At 38.8% G+C, this 24,010-nt stretch overlaps 1 protein-coding gene across 2 annotated transcripts in view; it reads left to right on the top strand.

Annotated features, from left to right (window-relative positions):
* Positions 1–23,313, top strand: part of DENND1B (DENN domain containing 1B) — a 251,610-nt gene extending 228,297 nt beyond the window's left edge. For both annotated transcript variants that reach the window (XM_059998790.1, XM_059998789.1), the window contains 3 exons: positions 14,140–14,219; positions 15,184–15,400; positions 16,990–23,313. In XM_059998790.1, the coding sequence (XP_059854773.1) occupies positions 14,140–14,219; positions 15,184–15,400; positions 16,990–17,508 (816 nt within the window). In that variant the 3' untranslated portion in view covers positions 17,509–23,313. The remainder of the gene's footprint in view (positions 1–14,139; positions 14,220–15,183; positions 15,401–16,989) is intronic.
* The last annotated feature ends 697 nt before the right edge of the window (positions 23,314–24,010 follow it).

The raw sequence follows: 24,010 nt of genomic DNA, 5'->3' as shown, positions 1-24,010 counted from the left end.
AAAGGTCCTGTGGTAGAACAATTCAGGGCAGGTATCAGGCGCTGAAAGGGGCCCTGGTGATGCCTTGTGGGTCAGAGCAGAGTGAACCAGGGAGCAACTGCTAACTTTGTGGACGCCCAGAAAATGTCATCAAAGGCTATTAACGCTCCCTAAAGATTAGAGGCACCAAAACCAGGATTACAGTCTTCTTTCTTGTGTCAGTAAATTAAAGAAACCTGGCCATTATTTGTACCCTGATCAAGAAGGAAAGAGTCTTTCCCCCCTTTTTCAGAAAAATTCATGGAAAAAGCTACGCACATTTCAAAACACAGAAAAGAGAGAAGCTTCCATAACTGCACACGGCAGATGCACAGGCGATGGGAGGCTTACCTGTGACACTGGCTGGTTTTCCAGGGGCAAGAACCATGTTGTGTCATTTAGTGCAACTTTGAAAACTATTTATAGGGTCTTTTAAAAATGTAAGTCAACTTAATTTTTCTTTTTCTTACTTTTTTCTCCATGTTGACTGCTTATAGCTCTCTCTCAATCTATTTCATAATCACTTTTTCTTTAAAGAAAGCTCCTGTTCCCAAGTATAAGCCATGTTACGACTGTCCTGGCACTTGTTTCAGGGGGTTCTAGGTAATAAGTTATGACGAACATGTTCATTGGCCCTTGGGAACTTTCCCACTGTACACCTGTTACTGTGAGGTTTCTATCCAGATCTGAAATAGAATAGTATTTTTCTCTGAAAACATACCATATACAAAGTCCATTCCACTGGCATCTGCAAGTACTAACTATCTAACGTTATAGTTAGAAAAATAACGATATGCACAGCTTTTCAAAAGCTATAGTCAGTTTATTAAAATATATATTTAATTTTCATTGTGTTGGGATTATTTTTCTGTTAGTCGTAGTTTCGTTCCTGTGTAGTTTAGTGTGCAGGTTTTCGGCGATGATGTATCTGTGAGGTATGAATCCAGATAAAGATGCCCTCGTGTTGGCTGTGTATCACACACCCTGAAGAGTACACAGTATATTTTTTGCACTCTAAGCTTACTAGCTGCCAGTTACCCATAAAAGACTCCTGTTCATAAAGTTATTACCAGGTCTTTTTGCCTGTGTCGTGTGTGCTGGGTATAGTGGAAACAATTCTTTATTTCCTCTGAAAGCACTGTGCCTGCGTCCAAACCCATCAGAAACAGTGACGTGGAGATAATCTGGGGTCATGTGAGCTCAGGAGCTGATGATGCTTTTGTTAAATACGCTGCCATTTCCCTCTATCTTGAGTGTTGATCAAGTTATAATTATTTTTCTTTTTTTCTTTTTTGTGACCTTAACAATTATGTAATATGCGGTCATCAAGCAGTTGACACATTCACCGTGTGTTTGGACACTGTTACTTCATACTGTATATGGAGGTCGCAGGTCCTAATGAATTGAATTATTGCATATACATATTCGATAACTGTTCATTAGAAGCTTGTTTCAGTTAGCCAAAGCGTAACGCCCGTAGAAAGCAAAACATTAATCAGTTTTACTTCTGATTCTAATTCTCATTCTGTTGTGAAAACTCACCCTAAGTTACACTTTTACACTCCTATGTATATATAAATTGATAGAACCCTGGCCTAGATAGAAAATGGAAAACTAAATACAGAGGTACTTGTGAAGCACTTATGACTTAAATGACTTAGACTGTGGAAAAGCAGGAGCTTCATTAAAAAATATATATATAGTTAATAAAAAAATAATTGAGAGTCTATGGTATATGCAGGCAGATTGTAGAATATGAAACTAACTTGTGGAAGAAAATGAACAAGGGGCTGGCAACACATCAGGTTCCACTTTCTGGTTCTTATTCTTGATAAGGTGTGTGACCTTGAGCAATCATGGGGCCTCCCTGGTGTTCCTCCAGATGTACTGTGGGGTTCACTAGACATTGAGCTGCTTAAAGGCAGAGACTCAACCTAACTCAACTCTGTATTCCCAGAACCTAGCCCAGTGTGTATGTGAGAGTGCTTTGCAAAGTATGCTGTAAACATAAATATTAAGTTATGTGTTTATTATCTTCTTGTATTAGTTCTTAAATAGTCAATGACGATTTGTTAAATAGCATGAAGTCCCAGCTCCCTCATAGTTTTTGTTCATTTGGTTTTTGTTTTGATTTGTTTTGTTTTTAATTAAAAGAATTAAATGCAAGACCCAGAGCTGGCATAATGGTAAGCATACCCAGAGGTCAGTGTAACAATAATGACTTGTCTTTAGAATCAGAGGACTGCATTATATTTTGTGAGTTCTGGAGTGAGTGGGTGAAATATATTTTTCCCACAGAAATAACGTTGTAAGTGGTAGTTGTGTTTTTAGGCTGTTTCCCAAATTTCTAGTTTAACTCACGTACCTTAAGCTTATAGTTGTAAAGTGGTATTACAGTTATAAGTCCCAATACATTGCTGATTACCAAAATTATGGAGAAACATACTGCACATTCCCATATTTCTCTACTCATTCTTTCCTTTCTGTCACTCTAGCACATTGATTAATTTGTGGATATTGAATCACCCTTGCATCCCTAGAAGAAACCCCACTTGATCATGGTGTATGATCCTTTTAATGTATTGTTGGATGTGGTTTGCTAGTATTTTGTTGAGAATTTTTGCATCTACGTTCATCAGGAACATTAGCCTGTAATTTTCATTTTTTGTAATATTTTTGTCTGGTTTTGTTATCAGGGTAATGCTGGCCTTTTGGAACAAGTTTAGAAGCGTTCCCTCCTCTGCAGATTTTTGGAATAGTTGGAGAAGGATAGGTGTTAACTCTTCTTTAAATGTTTGGTAGAATTCACCTGTGAAGCCTTCTGATCCTGGACTTTTGTTTGTTGGGAGTTTTTAATTATTACTGATTGAATTTCATTACTAGTAATTAGTCTGTTTAGATTTTCTGTTTCTTCCCCATTTAGTCTTGGAGGATGGTATGTATCTAGGAATTCATCTGTTTCTTCCAGGTTGTCCAATTTGTTGGTATATGAGAGGTTGTGGTAGTAGTCTCTTAGGATTCTTTGTATTAGTTGTAACTTCCCTTTCATTTCTGATTTTATTGATTTGGGCCCTCTTTTTTCCTTGATGAGTTTGGATAAACGTTTATCAATTTTGTTTAGCTTTTCAAAGAACCAGCTCTTAGTTTCATTGATCTCTTCTGTTGTTTTTATAGTCTCTATTTTATTTATTTCCACTCTGATCTTTATTATTTTCTTCCTCCAACTAACTTTGGGCTTTATTTATTTTTCTCTTTTCTAGTTCCTTTAGGTGTAAAGTTAGATTGTTTATATGTTTTTTTTCCTGAGGTAGGCTATGAACTTTCCTCTTAGAACTGATTTTCCATCAACTTTGGAACAATGTTTTTCATTTTCATTTATTTCAAGGTGCTTTTTATTTTCTCTTTGATTTCTTCATTGACCCATTGGTTGTTTAGTAGCATGTTGTTCAGTCTTCATGAGTTTCGTTTCTTCCAGTTTCCCTCTTGTAATGGATTTCTGGTTTTGTACTGTTGTGTTCAGAAAGGATGCTTGATATGATTTCAGTCCTTTTAAATTTACTGAGACTTTTTTGTGGCCTAACATGTGATCTATCCCAGAGAATGTTCCATGTGCACTTGAATGTATACTCTGTTTGGGGGGGGAATGTTCTTTGTGTGTGTGTGTGTGTGTGTGTGTGTGTGTGTGTGTGTCCATCTGGTCTAATATATTGTTTAAGGCCAGTGTTTCCTTATTTTCTGTTGGATGTTCTGTCCATTGATGTAAGGTATTAAAGTCTCCTACTATTATTGTATTACTGCCAGTTTCTCCCTTTATGTCTGTTAATATTTGCTTTATATACTTAGGTGCTACTATATTGGGTGCATACTTTTTTTTTTTAACTGTCATGGCATTTATTTACTTTTTAAAAATTTTTATTAGAGTATAGCTGATTTGCAATGTTGTGTTAGTTTCTGCTGTACACCAAAGTGAATCATATACAATACATCTACATATATCTACTCTTTTATAGATTCTTTTTCCATATAGGCCATTACAGAGTATTGAGTTCCCTGCCTTATACAGTAGGTCCTTATTAGTTATCTATTTTATATATAGTAGTATGTATATGTCAGTCCCAATCTCCCAGCCTATCCCTCCCCGCTCTTTCCCCCCGGTAACCATAAGTTTGTTTTCTACATCTGTGACTCTATTTCTGTTTTGTAAATAAGTCCATTTGTACCATTTTTTTAGATTCCACCTATAAGCAATATCGTATGATATTTGTCTTTCTCTGTCTGACTTACTTCACTCAGTATGACAATCTCTAGGTCCATCCATGTTGCTACAAATGGCATTATTTCATTCTTTTTCATGGCTAAGTAATATTCCATTGTATATATGTACCACATCTTCTTTATCCATTTCTCTCTCAATGGACATTTAGGTTGCTTCCATGTCCTGGCTGTTGTAAATAGTGTTGCAGTGAACATTGTGGTGCATGTATCTTTTCAAGTTATGGTTTTCTCCTGGAAAAAAAAGTCCAGGAATGAGATTGCTGGATCATATGGTAGCTCTATTTTTAGTTTTTTAAGGAACCGCCATACTGTTCTCCATAGTGGCTATACCAATTTACATTCCCACCAACAGTGGAAGAGGGTTCCCTTTTCTCCATATCCTCTCCAGCATTTTACTGTTCGTAGATTTTTTGATGATGGCCGTTCTGACCAGTGTGAGATGATACCTCATTGTAGTTTGGATTTGCATTTCTCTAATAATTAGAGGTGTGATGTTGAACATCTTGTGCTTCTTGTGCATCTGTATGTCTTCTTTGGAGAAATGTCTATTTAGATCTTCCACCGACTTTTTGATTGGGTTGGGTTTTTTTTTGATATTGAGCTGCCTGAGATGTTTGTATATTTTGGAGATTAATCCCTTGTCGGTCACTTCATTTGCAAATGTTTTCTCCCATTCTGAGGGTTCTCTTTTCATTTTGTTTATGGTTTCCTTCGTTGTGTAAAAACTTTTAAGTTTCATTAGGTCCCATTTGTTTATTTTTGTTTTAATTTTCATTACTCTAGGAGGTGGATCAAAAAAGATCTTGCTGTGATTTATGTCAGAGTGTTCTTCCTACATTTTCCTGTAAGAGTTTTATACTGTCTGGCCTTACATTTAGGTCTTTAATCTTATTTTTGTGTTTGGTGTTAGGGAATGTTCTAATTTCATTCTTTTTACATGTAGCTGTCCAGTGTTCCCAGAATCACTTACTGAAGAGGCTGTCTTTTCTCCACTGTATATTCTTGCCTCCTTTGTCATAGATTAGGTAACCATAAGTGCGTGGGTTTCTCTCTGGACTTCCTATCCTGATCCATTGATCTATATTTCTGTTTTTTTTGCCAGTACCATACTGTTTTTGTAATTTTTAAAATTTTTATCAAATTTTAGTGCCTGAAAGTATAGTTCTCTTTTTTTATTTAACACCTTTATTGGAGTATAATTGTTTTACAGTGGTGTGTTAGTTTCTGCTTTATAACAAAGTGAATCAGCTATACGTACACATATATCCCCGAATCTCTTCCCTCTTGTATCTCCCTCCTTCCCCTCCGTATCCCACCCCTTTAGGTGGTCACAAAGCACCGAGCTGATCACCCTGTGCTATGCGGCTGCTTCCTACTAGCTATTGGTTTTACATTTGGTAGTGTATATATGTCCATGCCACTCTCTCACTTTGTCCCAGCTTACCTTTCCCCATCCCCGTGTCCTTAAGTCCATTCTCTAGTAGGTCTGCATCTTTATTCCTGTCCTGCCCCTAGGTTCTTCATGGCTTTTTTTTTTTTTTTAGATTCCATATATATGTGTTAGCATATGGTGTTTGTTTTTCTGACTTACTTCACTCTGTATGACAGACTCTAGGTCCATCCACCTCACTACAAATAACTCAATTTCGTTTCTTTTTATGGCTGAGTAATATATTCCATTGTATATATGTGCCACATCTTCTTTATCCATTCATCTGTCGATGGACACTTAGGTTGCTTCCATGTCCTGGCTATTGTAAATAGAGCTGCAATGAACACTGTGGTACATGACTCTTTTTGACTTATGGTTTTCTCAGGGTATATGCCCAGTAGTGGGATTGCTGTGTTGTATGGTAGTTTTATTTTTAGTTTTTTAAGGAACCTCCATACTGTTCTCCATAGTGGCTGTATCAATGTACATTCCCACCAACAGTGCAAGAGGATTCCCTTTTCACCACACCCTCTTCAGCATTAATTGTTTGTAGATTTTTGATGATGGCCATTCTGACTGTTGTGAGATGGTATCTCATTGTAGTTTTGATTTGCATTTCAATAATGATTAGTGATGTTGAGCGTTCTTTCATATGTTTGTTGGCAATCTGTATATCTTCTTGGGAGAAATGTCTATTTAGTTCTTCTGCCCATTTTTGGATTGGGTTGTTTGGTTTTTTGATATTGAGCCGCATGAGCTGCTTCTATATTTTGGAGATTAATCCTTTGTCAGTTGCTTCATTTGCAAATACTTTCTCCCGTTCTGAGGGTTGTCTTTTCATCTTGTTTATGGTTTCCTTTGCTGTGCAAAAGCTTTTAAGTTTCATTAGGTCCCATTTGTTTATCTTTTGTTTTTATTTCTATTTCTCTAGGAGGTGGGTCAAAAAGGATCTTGCTGTGATTTATGTCATAGCGTGTTCTGCCTATGTTTTCCTCTAAGAATTTGATAGTGTCGGGACTTACATTTAGGTCTTTAATCCATTTTGAGTTTATTTCTGTGTACAGTCTTAGGGAGTGTTCTCATTTCATTCTTTTACATGTAGCTGTCCAGTTTTCCCAGCACCACTTATTGAAGAGGCTGTCTTTTCTCCATTGTATATCCTTGCCTCCTTTATCAAAGATAAGGTGACCATATGTGCATGGGTTTATCTCTGGGCTTTCTATCCTATTCCATTGATCTATATTTCTGTTTTTGTACCAGTACCATACTGTCTTCATTACAGTAGCTTGGTAGTATAGTCTGAAGTCAGGGAGCATGATTCCTCCAGCTCCATTTTTCTTTCTCAAGATTGCTTTGGCTATTTGGGGTCTTTTTTGTTTCCATACAGATTGTGACATTTTTTGTTATAGTTCTGTGAAAAATGCCATTGGTAGTTTGATAGGGATTGCATTGAATCTGTAGATTGCTCTGGGTAGTATAGTCATTTTCACAATGTTGATTCTTCCAATCCAAGAACATGGTATATCTCTCCATCTATTTCTATCATCTTTAATTTCTTTCATCAGTGTCTTATAGTTTTCTGCATAGAGGTCTTTTGTCTCCTTTGGTAGGTTTATTCCTAGGTATTTCATTCTTTTGTTGCAATGGTAAATGGGAGTGTTTCCTTAATTTCACTTTCGGATTTTTCATTAGTGCTTAGGAATGCAAGAGATTTCTGTGCGTTTTGTATCCTGCTACTTTACCAAATTCATTGATTAGCTCTAGTAGTTTTCTGGTAGCATCTTTAGGATTCTCTTTGTATAGTATCGTGTCATCTGCAAACAGTGACAGCTTTACTTCTTTTCTGATTTGTATTTCTTTTTCTTCTCTGACTGCTGTGGCTAAAACCTCCAAAACTATGTTGAATAATAGTGGTGAGAGTGGGCAACCTTGTCTTGTTCCTGATCCTACTGGAAGTGGTTTCAGTTTTTCACCATTGAGGACAATGTTCGCTGTGGGTTTGTCATATATGGCCTTTATTATGTTGAGGTAAGTTCCCTCTATGCCTACTTTCTGGAGAGTTTTTATCATAAATGGGTGTTGAATTTTGTCGAAAGCTTTTCTGAAGCTATTGAGATGATCGTATGGTTTTTATTCTTCAGTTTGTTAACATGGTGTCTCACATTGATTGATTTGCATATATTGAAGAATCCTTGCATTCCTGGGAAAACCCCACTTGATCATGGTGTATGACTCCTTTAATGTGCTGTTGCATTCTGTTTGCTAGTATTTTGTTGAGGATTTTTACATCTATATTCATAAGCAATATTGGCCTGTAGTTTTCTTTCTTTGTGACATCCTTGTCTGGTTTTGGTATCAGGATGATGGTGGCCTCATAGAATGAGTTTGGGAGTGTGCCTCCTTCTGCTATATTTTTGAAGAGTTTGAGAAGGATAGGTGTTAGCTTTTCTCTAAATGTTTGATGGAATTCGCCTGTGAAGCCATCTGGTCCTGGGCTTTTGCTTGTTGGAAGATTTTTAATCACAGTGTCAATTTCAGTGCTTGTGATTGGTCTGTTTATATTTTCTATTTCTTCCTGGTTCAGTCTTGGAAGGTTGTGCCTTTCTAAGAATTTGTCCATTTTATTGGCATACAGTTGCTTGTAGTAATCTCTCATGATCCTTTGTATTTTTGCAGTGTCAGTTGTTACTTCTCCTTTTTCATTTCTAGTTCTATTGATTTGAGTCTTCTCTCTTTTTTGCTTGATGAGTCTGGCTGATGGTTTATCAATTTTGTTCATCTTCTCAAAGAACCAGGTTTTAGTTTTATTGATCTTTGCTATCGTTTCCTTCATTTCTTTTTCACTTATTTCTGATCTGATCTTTATGATTTCTTTCCTTCTGCTAACTTTTGGGGTTTTTTGTTCTTCTTTCTCTAATTGCTTTAGGTGTAAGGTTAGGTTGTTTATTTGAGATGTTTCTTGTTTCTTAAGGTAGGATTGTATTGTTATAAACTTCCCTCTTAGAACTGCTTTTGCTGCATCCCATAGGTTTTGGGTCATCGTGTTTTCATTGTCATTTGTTTCTAGGTATTTTTTGATTTCCTCTTTGATTTCCTTAGTGACCTCTTGGTTATTAAGTAGTGTATTGTTTAGCCTCCATGTGTTTGTATTTTTTACAAATTTCTTTCTGTAGTTGATATCTAGTCTCATAGCATTGTGGTCGGGAAAGATATTTGATATGATTTCAATTTTCTTAAATTTACCAAGGCTTGATTTATGACCCAGGATATTATCTATCCTGGAGAATGTTCCATGAGCACTTGAGAAAAATGTGTATTCTGTTGTTTTTGGATGGAGTGTCCTATAAATATCAATTAAGTCCTTCTTGTTTAATGTATCAGTTAAAGCTTGTGTTTCCTTATTTATTTTCATTTTGGATGATCTGTCCATAGGTGAAAGTGGAGTGTTTAAGTCCCCTACTATGAATGTGTTACTGTCGATTTCCCCTTTTATGGCTGTTAGTATTTGCCTTATGTATTGAGGTGCTCCTATGTTGGGTGCATAAATATTTACAATTGTTATATCTTCTTCTTGGATTGATCCCTTGATCATTATGTAGTGTCCTTCTTTGTCTCTTGTAATAGTCTTTGTTTTAAAGTCTGTTTTTTCTGATATGAGAATTGCTACTCCAGTGTTCTTTTGATTTCCATTTGCATGGAATATCTTTTTCCATCCCCTCACTTTCAGTCTGTATGTGTCCCTAGGTCTGAAGTGGGTCTCTTATAGACAGCTGCCATACTGTTTTGATTACTGTAGCTTTGTAGTACAGTCTGAATTCAGGGAGCCAGGGTGCACAAATATTTGCAACTGTTATATTATCTCTTTGGATTGATCCCTTTATCATTATGCAATGTGCACTCTTTTGTTACAGTCTTTGAGTCTATTTTGTCTGATATGAGTGTTGTTACCCCAGATTTCTTTTGTTTCCACTTGCATGGAATATCTTTTTCCAGTCCTTCACTTTTAGTCTGTGTGTGTTTTCATATTTGAGTGAATCTCTTCTTGTAGGCTGTATATAGATGGGCCTTGCTTTTTCATTAGTTCAGCCACTCTGTGTCTTTTGATTGGAACATTTAGGCCTTTACATTTTAAGTGATTTTTAATAGGTATTACTTATTGCCATTTTGTTAACTGTTTTGTGGTTTGTTTTGCAGTCCTTCTGTGTTCTTTTCTTCTTCTTAGTCTCTTCTCTGTGGTTTGATGATTTTCTTTTGTGTTAATTTTGGGTCTTTTTCGCTTTTATTTTTATGTGTCTATTACAGGTTTTTGGTTTGTGGTTACCATGAAGTTCATGTATAACAACCTATGTGTATAGCAGTCTGTTTTAAGTTGATGGTTACTTAAGTCCAAACATTCTTAAAACACTGTATTTTTATCTCCCAACACACCTTTTTGACATCACATTTTACATCTTTTTATTTTGTGCATCTCTTAATTACTTATTATAGTTACAACGGTTGATTTTACTACTTTTATCTTTTAACCTTCATACTTGCTTTGTAAGTGGTTGATACACTCACTATGTTTACTATATGTTCATGAGATTTTTTTTTAATATATTTATTTCCTTATTTCTAATTTTGGCCTTTTCTGCCTAAAGAAGTCCCTTTAACATTTTTTTGTATGGTTAGTTTACTGGTGATGAGTTTCTTTAGCTTCTGTTAGTCTGGGAAACTTTACTGCTACTTTAATTATAAATGATAACCTTACCAGGTAGAGTATTCTTGGTTTTTAAGGGGTTTTTTTTTGCTTTTTGGGTTTTTTTCTATCAGCACTTTGAATATATCATACCAGTTCCTTCTGGCCTATAAATTTTCTGCTGTGAAAGCAGCTTATAGTCTTATGGAGATTTCCTTCTATGTAACTAGTTTTTTTCCTCTCTTGCTGCCTTTAAGATTCTCTCTTTAACTTTTATCATTTTAATTACACTGTGTCTTGGTTTGGGTCTCTTTGGGCTCATCCTGTTTGGGACTCTGTTTCCTGGACTTGGATGTCTGTTTCCTTCACCTGGTTAGGAAAGTTTTCAGCCACTGTTTCTTCAAATAAGTTTTCTGTCCCTTTCTCTGCCTCTTCTCCTTCTGGGACTCCTATAATGTGAACATTAGTGTGCTTGATTTGTCCCTAGGCTCCCTTAAAGTATCTTTTTTTAAAATTCATTTTTCTTTTTTGCTGTTCCTTTTGGGTGATTTCCACCACCCTGTCTTCCAGATCACTGATCCATCCATTCTTCTGCTTCATCTAATCTGCTGTTGATACCATCTAGTGTATTTTTTATTTCATTTATTCTTCAGCTCTGCTTGGTTCTTTTTTATATTTTGTAATTCATTATTGAAGTTCTCACTGTTTATTATCTCATGAGTTCATTGGGCACATTTATGATCATTAGTTTGAACTCTTTATCAGATTACTTATTTCCATTTCGTTTCTTTTCCTGAGTTTTTGTCTTATTCTTTCTTTTCGAACACATTCCTCTGTCTCCTCACTTTGCCTCGCTCTCTGTATAGTTTCTGTGTGTTGGGTAGATGGGCTGCATCGCTCCGTCTTGAAGGAGTGGCTTATGTAGAAGGTTTCTCATGGGCCCCAGAAGAGCAATCCCTCCTGGTCACCAGAGTCAGATGCTCCAGGGGTGTCCCCCTCTGTGGGCTATGTGTCCTCCTGCTGCGGTGGCACCAAGGTTGCCCACTGGCTGGAAGGCCCACCCAGTCACAACTGCTCTGGGTCCACTGGTGGGCAAGTTGGTTCCAGGCCCAGCTGGTTGTAACTGCTGCAGGCACCCTGGCCCTTGGTGTGGCTGGCTGCAGGGCTCAGCCGCTCAGTTGCAGGTGTCCTGGTGGGTAGGGCTGGCCTCTCAGGGCGGGAGCCTCTTTAGGGGATGCTGGACCCTGGCAAGTGTACCTGCCAGGTGTGGCAGGACAGGAGCCGCTTTGGAGGGGCAGTGGCCAGGATGGGCAGGTTGGATGCGGCTGGAGAACGCTGGGTCAGGGCTGCGGTGCTCACAAGACAGATGGAGAATGTCAGAAGTGGCAGCTGCCAGTGCCGGGCCAGCTAGGTAGAGAGAGAAGAATAATTTAAAAAAGGGTGTCCACCAGCACTTCGGTCCCTGAAGAGAGTTCTAACAGATCTCTGCCCCTCAGCACCTGCCCTGAAGCTAGTCAGTGAATCTTCTCCTTCACATATGACCAGGTGCTTTTCCAACCACTGCCGACTCAGAGCTAGTGAGTCTGTGCAGAAGCCCTTCAAGAGCAGAGTCTCGGTTTTCCAGAGTCCCGTGGCTCTCCCAGATGTAAGCCACACTGGGTGTCAGTTAAATGTTAGGGGGCTCCCCTGCCTAGTGCAGGTCCCCCAGGCTGGGGTGCCCCCATATGGGGCCCTGACCCCTTGCTCCTGAGGGAGGGCCTCTAATATTTGTGATATTCCCTCCTGCTTACAGGTCACCGCATGGAGGGTGTGGGTCCTGACTCGATGGTCTCTGTCCCTCTGACCTGTTTCAGTGTGTGTTTCTTTATATCCTTCATCGTAGAGGAGCTGCTCTGCTGGTCTTCACGTCGTCCTCAGATGGGTCACTCTGTGTAGTTATAGTTTTGGTTTGTTCATGGGGTGAGGCGTGTCCTTGGGGTGAGGCGTGTCCGTGGGGTGAGGCATGTTCATGGCATGAGGCGTGTTCATGGCATGGCGAATGCAGGGTCTTCCTACTCTGCCATCTTGGTCCATAACAAAAACTGTAAAAGTTTTTTATTTTCTTGTGGAATGAACACTTAACATGATTCAAACATGCAAAAGAGAAGCTTATATGAATTCCCAGGTTCCTTGCATACATCTTCAACAATTATCAGCTTACGGCCAATCTTATTTCTGTGCCAGCCCTACCCATGATCCCTCCCCACCTCTGGATTAATTTGAAGTAAATACCCAATAGCATATCATTTAACCCTGCAGATATTTTGAGGTAAATCTGTAAAAGATAACTACTTAAAAAACATAATCACAGTGTAGTTCAAAAATGGGACAGATTGAACCTCAAGAAGAGTAGTAACCGTGATGGGGTGATGAGCCATATCAAATATATACAAATGATAATTTTTAAAGGCCCCTCCTGGCTCACCTTTATAGACTGTTAGATTAGCTCATTACTCTAAAAATTGTTAAATAAAAGGAAGGAATTATCCTGTTTTTCTGGTACACATTGTATTTCAGGATAGCCACATAGTTAATAAGACAGTTCTTTATGGAATGCCAACAAATAAATATAAAGGAAATGCTTTTGAAAAGCATAATTTTGAAGTGCCTACTGAAATAATGGATTTAGCCAGCGGTTACTATAGGATGCTAAAACCATCAGGTGAAAGGCTGATAAAGTTTGTAGTGGATGCACTGCCCAACCACACCTGAAGCCATTAATCAGTCTTAGTGCCACCCAAAGTGAGACATCTGATCACCAGGTGCCTCCAGGTGTGATGCACTGAGAAACACATCAACACCTGGGGGAATTCTTGCCAAAAACAGAGGGAAAACCCAGAACCTGAAGCTAACCAAGCTCCAGATGTAATTGCCAGTTTATAGGAAACGAGGGTAAAATAACACGTTAAAGGACACAGGTGGCATGGAGCGGGGGAAGGTGGAAGGGATCGTCCTCTGAGACGAGGGACATGTCAGCCAAATCCAGTGCTACCCTGTTGAGATTCTGGTCCAGATAAACTCACTCAAATATTTCGGGGGCAGTAAGGGAATATGAGATATTAGAGAATAATTATTAATTCATTATGGATGATCATGATATTTGGTTGTGTTAAAAAAATCTATCTGTTAAAGCTACATAGTGAAGTATTTACAGGTGAAATGGTGCATTGTCTAGGATTTGTTACCTTGAGACCCAAGAGCAGCCTCACCTAAGAGCGTGTTAGAATCAGAACCTGTACCAAACTCCAAGAGATGTACATGCACTTTAATGATTGAGAAGCATTGCCTTAAAGTACTTGGTGTGAGGGAGAGTGTGGGTAAGGGATAAAAGCAACAAGATTGCAAGTATTGATTATTATTGAAACTGGGGGCTAAGTGCTTGGTGAAGTGATTGCCTGTAAGTCAGGGATTCCTAAATCGGGGACCGACAGACTGGGAGAGCGGGCAGAGTGTTTATGTACTCAGCCCAGTGATTTGTTTTTTGTTGACTGGTTTGAGATATGAGCGTTGAGGTAAATGTTGTCTGATATCCTCCCCTTCCTCCTGCCCAGCTAGTCAAGTTACTGGCTAGTATTCAAAACCCCTGAATGCATATTTCTTTAAAAAGTATTCCTTGTCAGATCAAATTGTCGGTTAAAATTTATGGAAGAGACATACCTTAACGACTTAACGCCAGTGTGTTGATCTCTCTCTGTAGCCGCGCCTAAGAAGGACTCTTCAGAGCCTGGATGGTGTTCTGTGCGCTGACAATGATGAGGACGCAGAAAGAGCTAGCAAGTAAGTCGCGGGGTCTCCTGTTCTGTTACGCGATGTGGCTCAGCGGCAGAAGCTTTAGGTTACAAGAGAGATGTCAAAGAACGTGCACTCCCAGAGATCAGGTTTTACTCCCTTGTGGTATATTCTTCAGCAGGAGGAACCAGCGCTAATTGGAGTCTCACGGGGGATGAATCTTGAGATGGGAAAGCAAGATAGACCTGAAATAACTTGTTCTTGGGAAGCAGTAACGTCTGCAGCAATACCTGGGATAGTGTTAAAGGGGAAACAGAAGCCCACTCACTAAGTTAGACTCCTGCCCTCCTCCTGAAGAGGGCCAGGTAGATATCAGGAACGGTGAAAGTAGTCAATAGAAACAAACCAGATAGGCGAGGGGTGGGACCTAACTCCATGGTGGTATCAGAAGAGGAGAATTTAACGCAAAGTGTTAAAAATTAATTTTAACATAAAACAAGGGAAACAATAATAGTATATGTTCAACTTCTAAAACAATTTTAAGATATTTTGGGATGACAGAATCAACATTCTTTTTTCTGCATTAAGTATATCTTTGTTTATATAAGACAAGTGAATAAACAAATAAAAGGAAAACCATATAAAAATACTGAAAGTGAACTTGGAGTTAGCAAACTTCCCAGGTATTCTGGGAACCTGATATTTCTAAGGCTAATGTCCCAAATTCCCCAGGATTAGACTGTGAGAAGCCCCGCTTGTGCTTCCGGATTGATAAGGAGCCATAAACGTTTGTTTGCTCTCAGTGCACATACTCAAGATTTCCAGCATTTGAATCAGTGTGTACATCACTACAAAGAATTTGGCCATGAACCAATTATCCACTTTGCTGTTCTACAGAAATATTACATTGGTTTTAAAACTCCCACCTTAGTTGACGATCTTTGGTAAGAGGTTGCTTGTAAGTAGCATTCGTGGTCACGTAATCACCAGTGCGTGTTTTCTTTTTCTTCAGGTTGTCCTCTGAAGACGGAGAAGAAGCGTCTGCTTATTTCTACGAAAGTGACGACTCTCTTGAAACCAGAGCACAGGCCCCTTCCTCGGGTGAGATGGACTTGCTGGGCGAGATCCTGGACACGCTGAGCACGCACAGCCAGGACCAGGGGAAGCTGGCGGCAGCCAGGAGCCTGGACTTCTTTAGGTCGATGGACGACATTGATTACAAGCCCACGGTGAGTCGATTTTCCAACTGGTAAAATTAAATGAACAGTTTCTCGCACTCACTGTGATGGCTTTTGTCATCACCTTAGTTGGTAGGAGCGTTTGACCTCAGATAAGTGTCAAAACTCCAAAAATACTGTAAGAGTTAATCATTAAGAATTATTTCTAGTAACAAAATTCCAGCATTTTCCCTTTTATTTATGCAATTCTGGTGGTTATTGTCATTAATTGAAATTATTTTGTCAAGCAGTAGTATTTTCCTACAATCTAATTTTATAGTTGTCTTTTCTGGGGAACTTTTAAACGTGAAATGTTCCCACTTTTTTTCTGTATTTTCTGGATGTTCAAAAAAGTTTTAATAAATGTATTAATTCAAGTAATGTTTCATTGTATTGCTTTAGAAATAATACTTTAAACAGATTGAACTGGCTGCTTTAAGAACACAAGAGAGAGAAGTATAAGTAATTTCCACTCTGTTCTGATGGTAATAAATTCCAGAACTTGGCATTGATTATATAATATAGTTTGTCTGCTTGTTTTTTGTGTTATTTTGAAGGATTGTTTTGCAAATCCTTTTTATTTTTCAGCTTTTTTGTAGTATAATGACAAATAAAAGTTGTGTACATCTAAGGTGTACAACTTGTTGTTTTGAAATGCTGACCACAGATGAGCTAATTAACATATCCCTTATCTCACTTAGTTACCTTTTCTTTGCGGTGAGAGCACATGAGATCTACCTTCTTAGCAAAGAACTGTGGTCACCGAGCTGTATATTAGGTCCCAGCACTTTTCCCACCTGCACGACTGAAACCTGCCCCTCCAGCATCTCCCCATTTCCCCACCCTCCATCCCCCTCTGGTGACCCCCATTCTACTCTCGACATCTGAGTTTGACTATTTTAGCTTCCACATGTAAGTGACATCATGCAGTATTTGTGTTTCTCTGTCTGGCTTATTTCACTTAACATAATGCCCTCCAAGTTCATCCATGTTGTCACGAATGGCAGGATTTCCTTGTTTTTAAAAGCTGAGTAACATTCCATGGTGTATACGTACCACATTTTCTTTACCTGTTCGTTCATCAGTGACATCTAGGTTGTTTCCATAGCTTCACTATTGTCAATAATGCTGCCGTGAACACGTGGGTACAGCTGTATTGTCAAGATACTGATTTTATCTTCTTTGGATACATACCCGGAAGTAGGTGTATTATAGATTGCTGGATTGTATGGTAGTTCTGTTTTTAGTTTTTTGAGGATCCTCCACACTGATTTCCACAGTGGCTGCACCAGTTTACACTCCCACCCGCAGCGTGCGAGGGCTCCTTTTTCTCCACACCCTCGCCAACACTTAGGGTCTGGTTTGAGTTTTATAGGTGATTGAAAGGTGCAAGGGCCTGGGCACCCGTATCCATCTCACTTCATTCCTGTTGAGGGCGCCCTGGGAGGTGTTCAGAGCTAACTGTCCATGCTTCATTTCCTCTGGGAGGGACTTTGAGTTCCCAGCCTTGAAAGATACTGATTTCAAAATGGAAAACAGTACTGCTGAAGTAATGCTATAATTTTCTTCCATTTTTCTAAATGCGCTGTTTCTTCTCTCAGAATAAATCCAACACGCCCAGTGAGAACAACCTGGCCCTGCTTTGCGGTGGTTCCGGTGACCAGGCCGAGTGGCACCTGGGGCAGGACGACAGTGCCCTCCACGGCAGGCAGCTCCCGCCCTCGCCCAGGAAGCGGGTGGCCTCCAGCGCGGGAACGGACTCTCTGTCCATCCTCAAAGAGGAGAACGGTGAGCGACGCCTCGGCGTTGGTGCCGCGAGCCGGCCCACAGAGCTGGGAGAGCCGGACCCCGCTCCAGGACTGGGTTTGCCGCTGGCTTCGCCCGGAGCTTCCCAAACAGAGAAGAAAGAAACACTAAGCCAGACTCCGGGTGATCCGCTGGTACCCAGCCTTGGGCGCCGTCCGTCTTTTGTTCCTTGGGAGAAAGAAGGGAAAGGAGCCAAAGAGACTTCAGAAGGTTCTGGACTGCTTCAGGAGGTGGTGTCGTTGTGCCACGTAACATCTGCCTTCCAGCAAGACTTAAACATCTCAGAAGGAAAAGCAAGTGGAAACCAAGCTTAAATCAACAAATGAAGAGTCCGTCGCTTGCATCCAAGCTTCTACGGAGACATTTTAGGAGTCCCTGTACCCTATCATAAACAAGGATTGGTAGAAAAGACAACTCTTCCTACCGTCTAAACATTGTTTTTCATTTGGGACATTTCTCCCACTCGTCTGTCTCGTGGTATATAGATTTATCCACTGATTTTTAAATGTAAAGCTAACTCTTCTACTGTGCTCTTAAATCGGGTACTAGCTTGTATGTATGTTGAAAGTATATATTGAACATATGATTTCCCAGTATTTGGTGCTTAACGCCACTTATTTTATTTAAACGAAGTATACATCTAACCCTTGCACATAACCAGTAGCTACTGTACTAACCTGGTTGAGCATGAACTGGCCAAGATACCAAAACCTATCAGAACTAGCCTGAAACTGTTGACCAACTAATTGCCTTAATCTTAAGCCTATATTAAGCATACTTACATAATTTATGGAATTGCAGGTAAATTTTGAAAGATAAGTTATAAGTGTTCTGCAGAGCAATAATGCCTTTTTCTATTCATCAAATCAAGGACAAAATTCATTTTTTCAAAGTTAAAAAGCTCTCTTCTGGACACTGCAGCCATGTTTTCCAAAAGGTATAAAGGTTCGCATTTACCTTACATGTCACTCAGCGAAATATATGAAGTGCTGGATTACAATGTGAAATTAATGACTTCTGTTTACAAATGACACTTTAAGTTTTTTCACAGTCTTTCTGTATGACTTTGCTAAAGTAGGAGTCACCCCCAGGAAGCCAAATGTGACATAAACTGTCCTGATAAAAAAGTGTTCCTATCTGTTTTTCCCTTAACTAATAATTCTCTACCAGAATGCTTCATATCATCTCAGATGGACTTCTTAAAATAATTGATGTTATATTTTGGAAGTTTCAAATTTATAGAAACCGTGTGGAGAAAGTACAGTGTCCCCATGTCTCCCTACTCAGTTTCCGCTGTTTTTCATATCCTATGATGTCAGTGCAGTACGTCTTCACAATTCATGAACCATGCTCCATATGCACATTTCCTTAGTTTTTCCCTGCCATCCTTCTTCTGTCCCAGAATCCCACCCAGGGACCACATCACACTTGGCTGCCACAGCTCCGTAGGCTCCTCTTGGCTGTGACCCTCTCTCAGACTTCCCTGGTTTTTGACGACCTTGACAGTTTTCAGGAGGACTGGGCAGATATAGGTATGCTGTAGGATGCCCCTCTGCTGGAACTTGTCTGGTGTTTTTCTCATGATTGATTGTAACGGGACGGTTGGGTTTTGGGGAGGGGGTTACAGAAGAAAAGTGCCGTCTTCATCATTACATCTTATCAAGGGTCCATGCTGTGCACATGATTTGTGAATGTCGATGTTGGCCTTGGTCACCAGGCTGAGGTGGCGTTTGTGGGGTTCCTCCCCTGTAAAGCCGTTCCTTCCCCTGCCGCTCCTACTGCCGTCTTCAGGAGGAAGTCGCCGTGTGCCGCCCACACTGAGGCTTGGGGCTCATGCTTCCTCTCCGTGAGGGCACGGAATCCACGTAAATTACTTGGAATTCTTCTACATGGGACATCGTCTCCTGTCTCTCAAATTCACTTTCACGCTTTGAAGTTCACCTGAGAAGGAATCGTGCATTGACTGCTTGATGATTGGCTAGATAGACAGGAATAATCAGGAAAAAAACCCAGTGATGCTATGGTTCATTTGTTGTTAGTATGTTCAATATATATACTCTATACGTCACCACTCATGATTTTTGTTTACATTATCATTTTAGGAAAGGTGTTTGAGAACCCATTCAAGAACCCTCATCAAGACTGTGCTCTAAAATATTTACTGAAATCATAATTTAATTTTCAATTAAAATCCTGGAAGGGGGTTTGTTAAAAACATTGCGTAAAATATTCATTCAGGTCAGTCTTTAAATAATTTAAAGAAAATGACCAAGTTTTGCTTTTCTAAAGTGCATTTCAAACTCTCAATGGATATATTTTGGGAGGACAATTATTCATTCATGTTTATGAAGGAAAACAAGGAAGACCTTGTTTTCCATATAAGGATAGATTCTGTATGTATTAAGGAAAAGGGTGTTTAATCCTTTTTTAAATTTAATCCTTTTTTTTAAACACAAAAGATTCAAGGTTCCTGTCAAATTTTGCTTTTATATACTCGTTACAAAATTCCATTTTATTTAATTCAAAGATATAAAAAAGTCCATTTATCAGAAGACCTATTTTAAATAAGAAGGGAAAACTGTCACTCTGGTCGTTAATCTGCTGGGCAAATATTCTTCATAATTTTTGAAAAGAATGTAAAGCAGCCCTTTAATGTGACTATTGGAATGAGGTATTTTTCCTTCAGAATTCACTGTCTGGAGACTGGGATCACTGTGAGTGTAGCACAGGCACAATTTGGGTTTTGATCCATTTGCTTGATAAGTTTCAAGGCCTCAGAAACGTGAGTTTTTTTCCTATCTTTTGGTCCCCTCACCAGATGTCTGACTGCACTGCTGTGTGTGGTGAGGGTATTCATCCACTGACAAGTCACATTTGTGTCAAGATATTTTAAACTGAATTTGTGCCTTATTTTAACATACAAAATCAGCTCTTATATTCCATGTTAGAAACAAAAGCAAAACCCCTGCATGTTATTCTTGGAAAAACTCCAAAAGACTAGTAGCAAGTATTCGTATTTCAAACCGTTAACATTTTAAGTATTCAAAGTCTGCTCTGAAACTAGACTTCCCAGTATTATGGTGGCTGTACAGAGAATGAAATGACATTGAGGCGAGTTCTGAAATAAAAGTATTTTTCCTACTATCTTCACATTTTCTATTATAACTAAACCAAATATGTGTAAACTCTCCTGCTGTTTGAATTCTTTTTTTTTTTTTTTTTTTTACCCCCAAGGAGCAACACCTGTTATACAACAGAATTGTATAAACAAATCAGACCTTTGGCTCTGAGGCCCAGTCTTTATGTGACCTCTAGACAAAGTCACAATTCTCCCCAAATCCCACTCTAGTTATTATCCTTTTGCCCTTGGGTATTGCGTCCATGGTATTTCAGGGGGATAGAAGAGTCGTGTGTGAATTTAGGGGCTCTTGTTTTGTTAAGTGAGACTGTGTTAAGTGGTATATTTTGATGGCTACCTACTTTAGCATATTTTAGAAAGGCACCAAAATATAGCATGAGTACTTTTCTGATTAAAAGTTAAAAACTCATTTAGGAACTATTTATCAGCTGTTGGTACTGGTCATACACAAGGTACAGTAACTGTGGACACAGGGAAATAAAAGAATTGGCCTAGTCCCTGCTGTGCAGGAACTAATTAAAAGGAAAAGGAATTGTAAATCCCTGTTAACAATAATAACGATAATGTATTTTGCTTAGAAGTTATTCAGCCAAGATTCTATCACCAAAAAAAAGGCCTTTTTAAAGCTGCTTAATATAAAACGTGCTCTAAGTACAGAACCATTGTACCATGTCTAATTTGATTAACTTTCTCTACTGTTATACGAAGTACAGTAATGCTGCTACCTAGGATACCTACTTTTAAAGGCCAGATTCAGAGGCTCTTAGAAACTAAGTGTTCTCGTTTACCTGACTGTCCATCACCACTCTGCTCTCCTATCACCAGGCAGCGAGGCTCTGATGAAACCATGTCCCTTTGCACTACTTAGGGCCACGTCACTCGAATCAGGATTAACTGAGCATGCAGATGCATGTTGATGGGATCTCGTTTTACTGTCTTTACCTTGATAATAGCATTCTCTAGAAACAGCCTCCCCTCACACACACACATACACTTTTAAACTAAAACTGTCTGTGACAGTGCTGTTGTGAGGAGTTTGTGCTCGTATCCTAATAAACAGGACCCAGGAGTGCTAATGAGTTCATCGTTTCTGAAGTAAGGTGAAGAAGTAGACTGCTGATAAAGAGGACAAAACTGTGACTATTCTCATAATTAGTAGATCTTCTTTTCTAGAAAATCTGAATTTTTCAGGAAAAGATTATTTTCATGAATAAATTTTCTAATCTGAATTCCATTTTGTTTAGCATACAATATCCTGATTCTGGGTAGATATTTGTATATCAGAATATAAATTGAAGAATGTAAAATGAACACCCAAACCTAATTCCCCCAGACCACTTCTTAATATATGAAATGCTTTCTACAAACTGTCAGTATTGACGTCTTTCCTCTGTCGAGCCCAGGAATCTGTTAGTGTCTGTTTCTTAAATCTTGTTTAAGAGGCAGAGTTGTTTTGAGCAAATCAGTTAACATTGTGATTTGGTCAAGGTAGGGAATTATGTGTATTTAGAAAGAAGCATGTTTTATTTTGAAAATAATAGGATTTTGTGCAATATTTTTTCTTGCATAATTTAGTTCATATAAATACATCTGCTTTTCTAGCAGATGCCTTAAGGTCATGTTTTTCAGTATTTGTGTAAAACTGTATGTAGCAACATTCCATGTGATTTTAGAGAAAACATATTCTTTATACCGTTGGCAGGAGAAATGTTTTTATTTAAAATAATTATGAATATTGCATTAATATATCATAACTGCCTCAGCAACAATAAATATGCAACAAGAAAATTCTGAACCTTAGATTACTATTGACAATACTGTTACTTTAAAAGAAATGTGTATAGTGCAAAATGCTGATTCTTCATGTGTACATTTAACAAATAGTTCTGTACCACATAAATCTAGATGGCATTTCTATGGTGATGACAAAACGTATGTCAACTGTAATATCCTTTGTGATGAATCTTTGGTAAGATTTATAAAGGGCATTGCCAATACTTTTTGACTGTGTAAATTAAGTTAATTTTTGTATAATGTACAGTTTGTTTAACCTTAGAGCTTCTATAGATTTCTACTTTTGTTATACTTGAATGAGGCAGAAGCACTGTGGAAAATCTGTAGCTCTGGATGTGATATGCAAACATACCAAAAAAATAAAACAAGGTACTGAACAGCAAGCTTAACCAGATGCTTTCTATCCAGAAAGCTATGTTTTTTTCAAACCATACTTAAGTGAAGGAATTTAAAATATACAATCTTTTATCTTAAAAGATTGCCAAGTCACAAATGATTACCTCTTTGATATGATAAATCTCTGAGTCTCTTCGTCTCTGTGTTACTTCGTGTTTCGGAAGAGAGCCTTGTTGAGGTACATTGACAAATCTGCCCTTTGGTTGATTACGTGACTTTTAGGACAGGCCAGAATTAGACTCTGTGCATCCTAAATGCACCATGTGTGTTGAGTCACCATCCTTTACATAGTCTAGTTTCCATGTGGTTATTTTGAGAACCTTTAATAATCATATACCAAAAATGAGATTTCTTGAATCTGTCATGATTCAGTACTTAGAGCAATGCCTAAAACAACAAGTATGAACTGCCTAAAACCTACAGTTTAAAATGCATAAAGCTTTTTTACACAAAAGGTACATGAGAGGTTAAAAACTGAACTTTCCCAAAGCTTATTTCTCTTTCTTTAAATGAATAACTATTTGGAAGGACTGAAAAACTCGAGCTTTTTGCTAGCCATGGTGACTGGTATCCATACACACCTTCCCAGCATGAAGATGTGCGTCATTGTTCTTGCATCCTTGAGGCTACAGGATAAGAGTCATCTCTAAAGCTGACTACTATTGGGAGGACTTTGTAAAAGTATTGTTTGGGGAATTTTTAAAAATATATGCAAAAGTAAATATTGGATGAATGACACATTACCATAAAGTGCCCAACGATGCAGGTTTAAAATAAAGTTGGTCATGATCAAAACTGCCTGGTGGTGACTCTTTTTAATGATTGGCTATAGTGCTCCTGGGGAACTGTCGCAAGGACCCTGCATCTCCATCTCGGAGCCTCGTGACTGCTGCAGTGTAAACTGAGCCCTAAACCTTTCTGGCGGGTTTGCTGGGGAGGCATCTGGTCAGCTAATTTCATTGGGCTCTGAAACCACAGAAGAGGTAATCAGTGTCACTAAGGACAGCACAGCAAGTCTAGCCAAGCCAAACGACTGTTTACTGACCTTCACGTAAGAGTCGAGGACGGACAGGAGATGCTCCCAAGCCTGGGAAGATGGGCTTCTCATCCAGGGACTCTGAAGGTCCAACCTAGAGCAAAAGTCAAACTGGAAATAAGCACAAAATTTCCCTTGGGTGCAGAATTTCTGTGAATAATATGCTGAATTTTTCTTGTTTCCATAGCGGGAGCAAAGGTCTGACCCTGAGAAAGAGAGCATCCTTGGAAGCCTAAGATATAGCTGTGATTGATTTTGATTTTTAACACTTTGCCTGCCACTGTCATAGGGGTTAGTCTCAGTACTGCTTAGTGTCTGTGTCTGAGAAAGATGGTCATATCTTAATTTTATAGATGTAAATACAAAAACCCAGTTGGATTTTCCTTATATATAAATGAAAGAGAATACTCTCTTTGGAGTATTATTTTGTAGTGAGTCTGAGAATCTTCTT

The sequence above is a fragment of the Delphinus delphis genome, chromosome 1 (assembly GCF_949987515.2).
Source record: "Delphinus delphis chromosome 1, mDelDel1.2, whole genome shotgun sequence".
In the NCBI taxonomy this organism is placed as follows: Eukaryota; Metazoa; Chordata; class Mammalia; order Artiodactyla; family Delphinidae; genus Delphinus; species Delphinus delphis.
The sequence above is the reverse complement of the archived record's forward strand: the minus strand, read 5'-3'. Positions and strand labels throughout refer to the sequence as shown.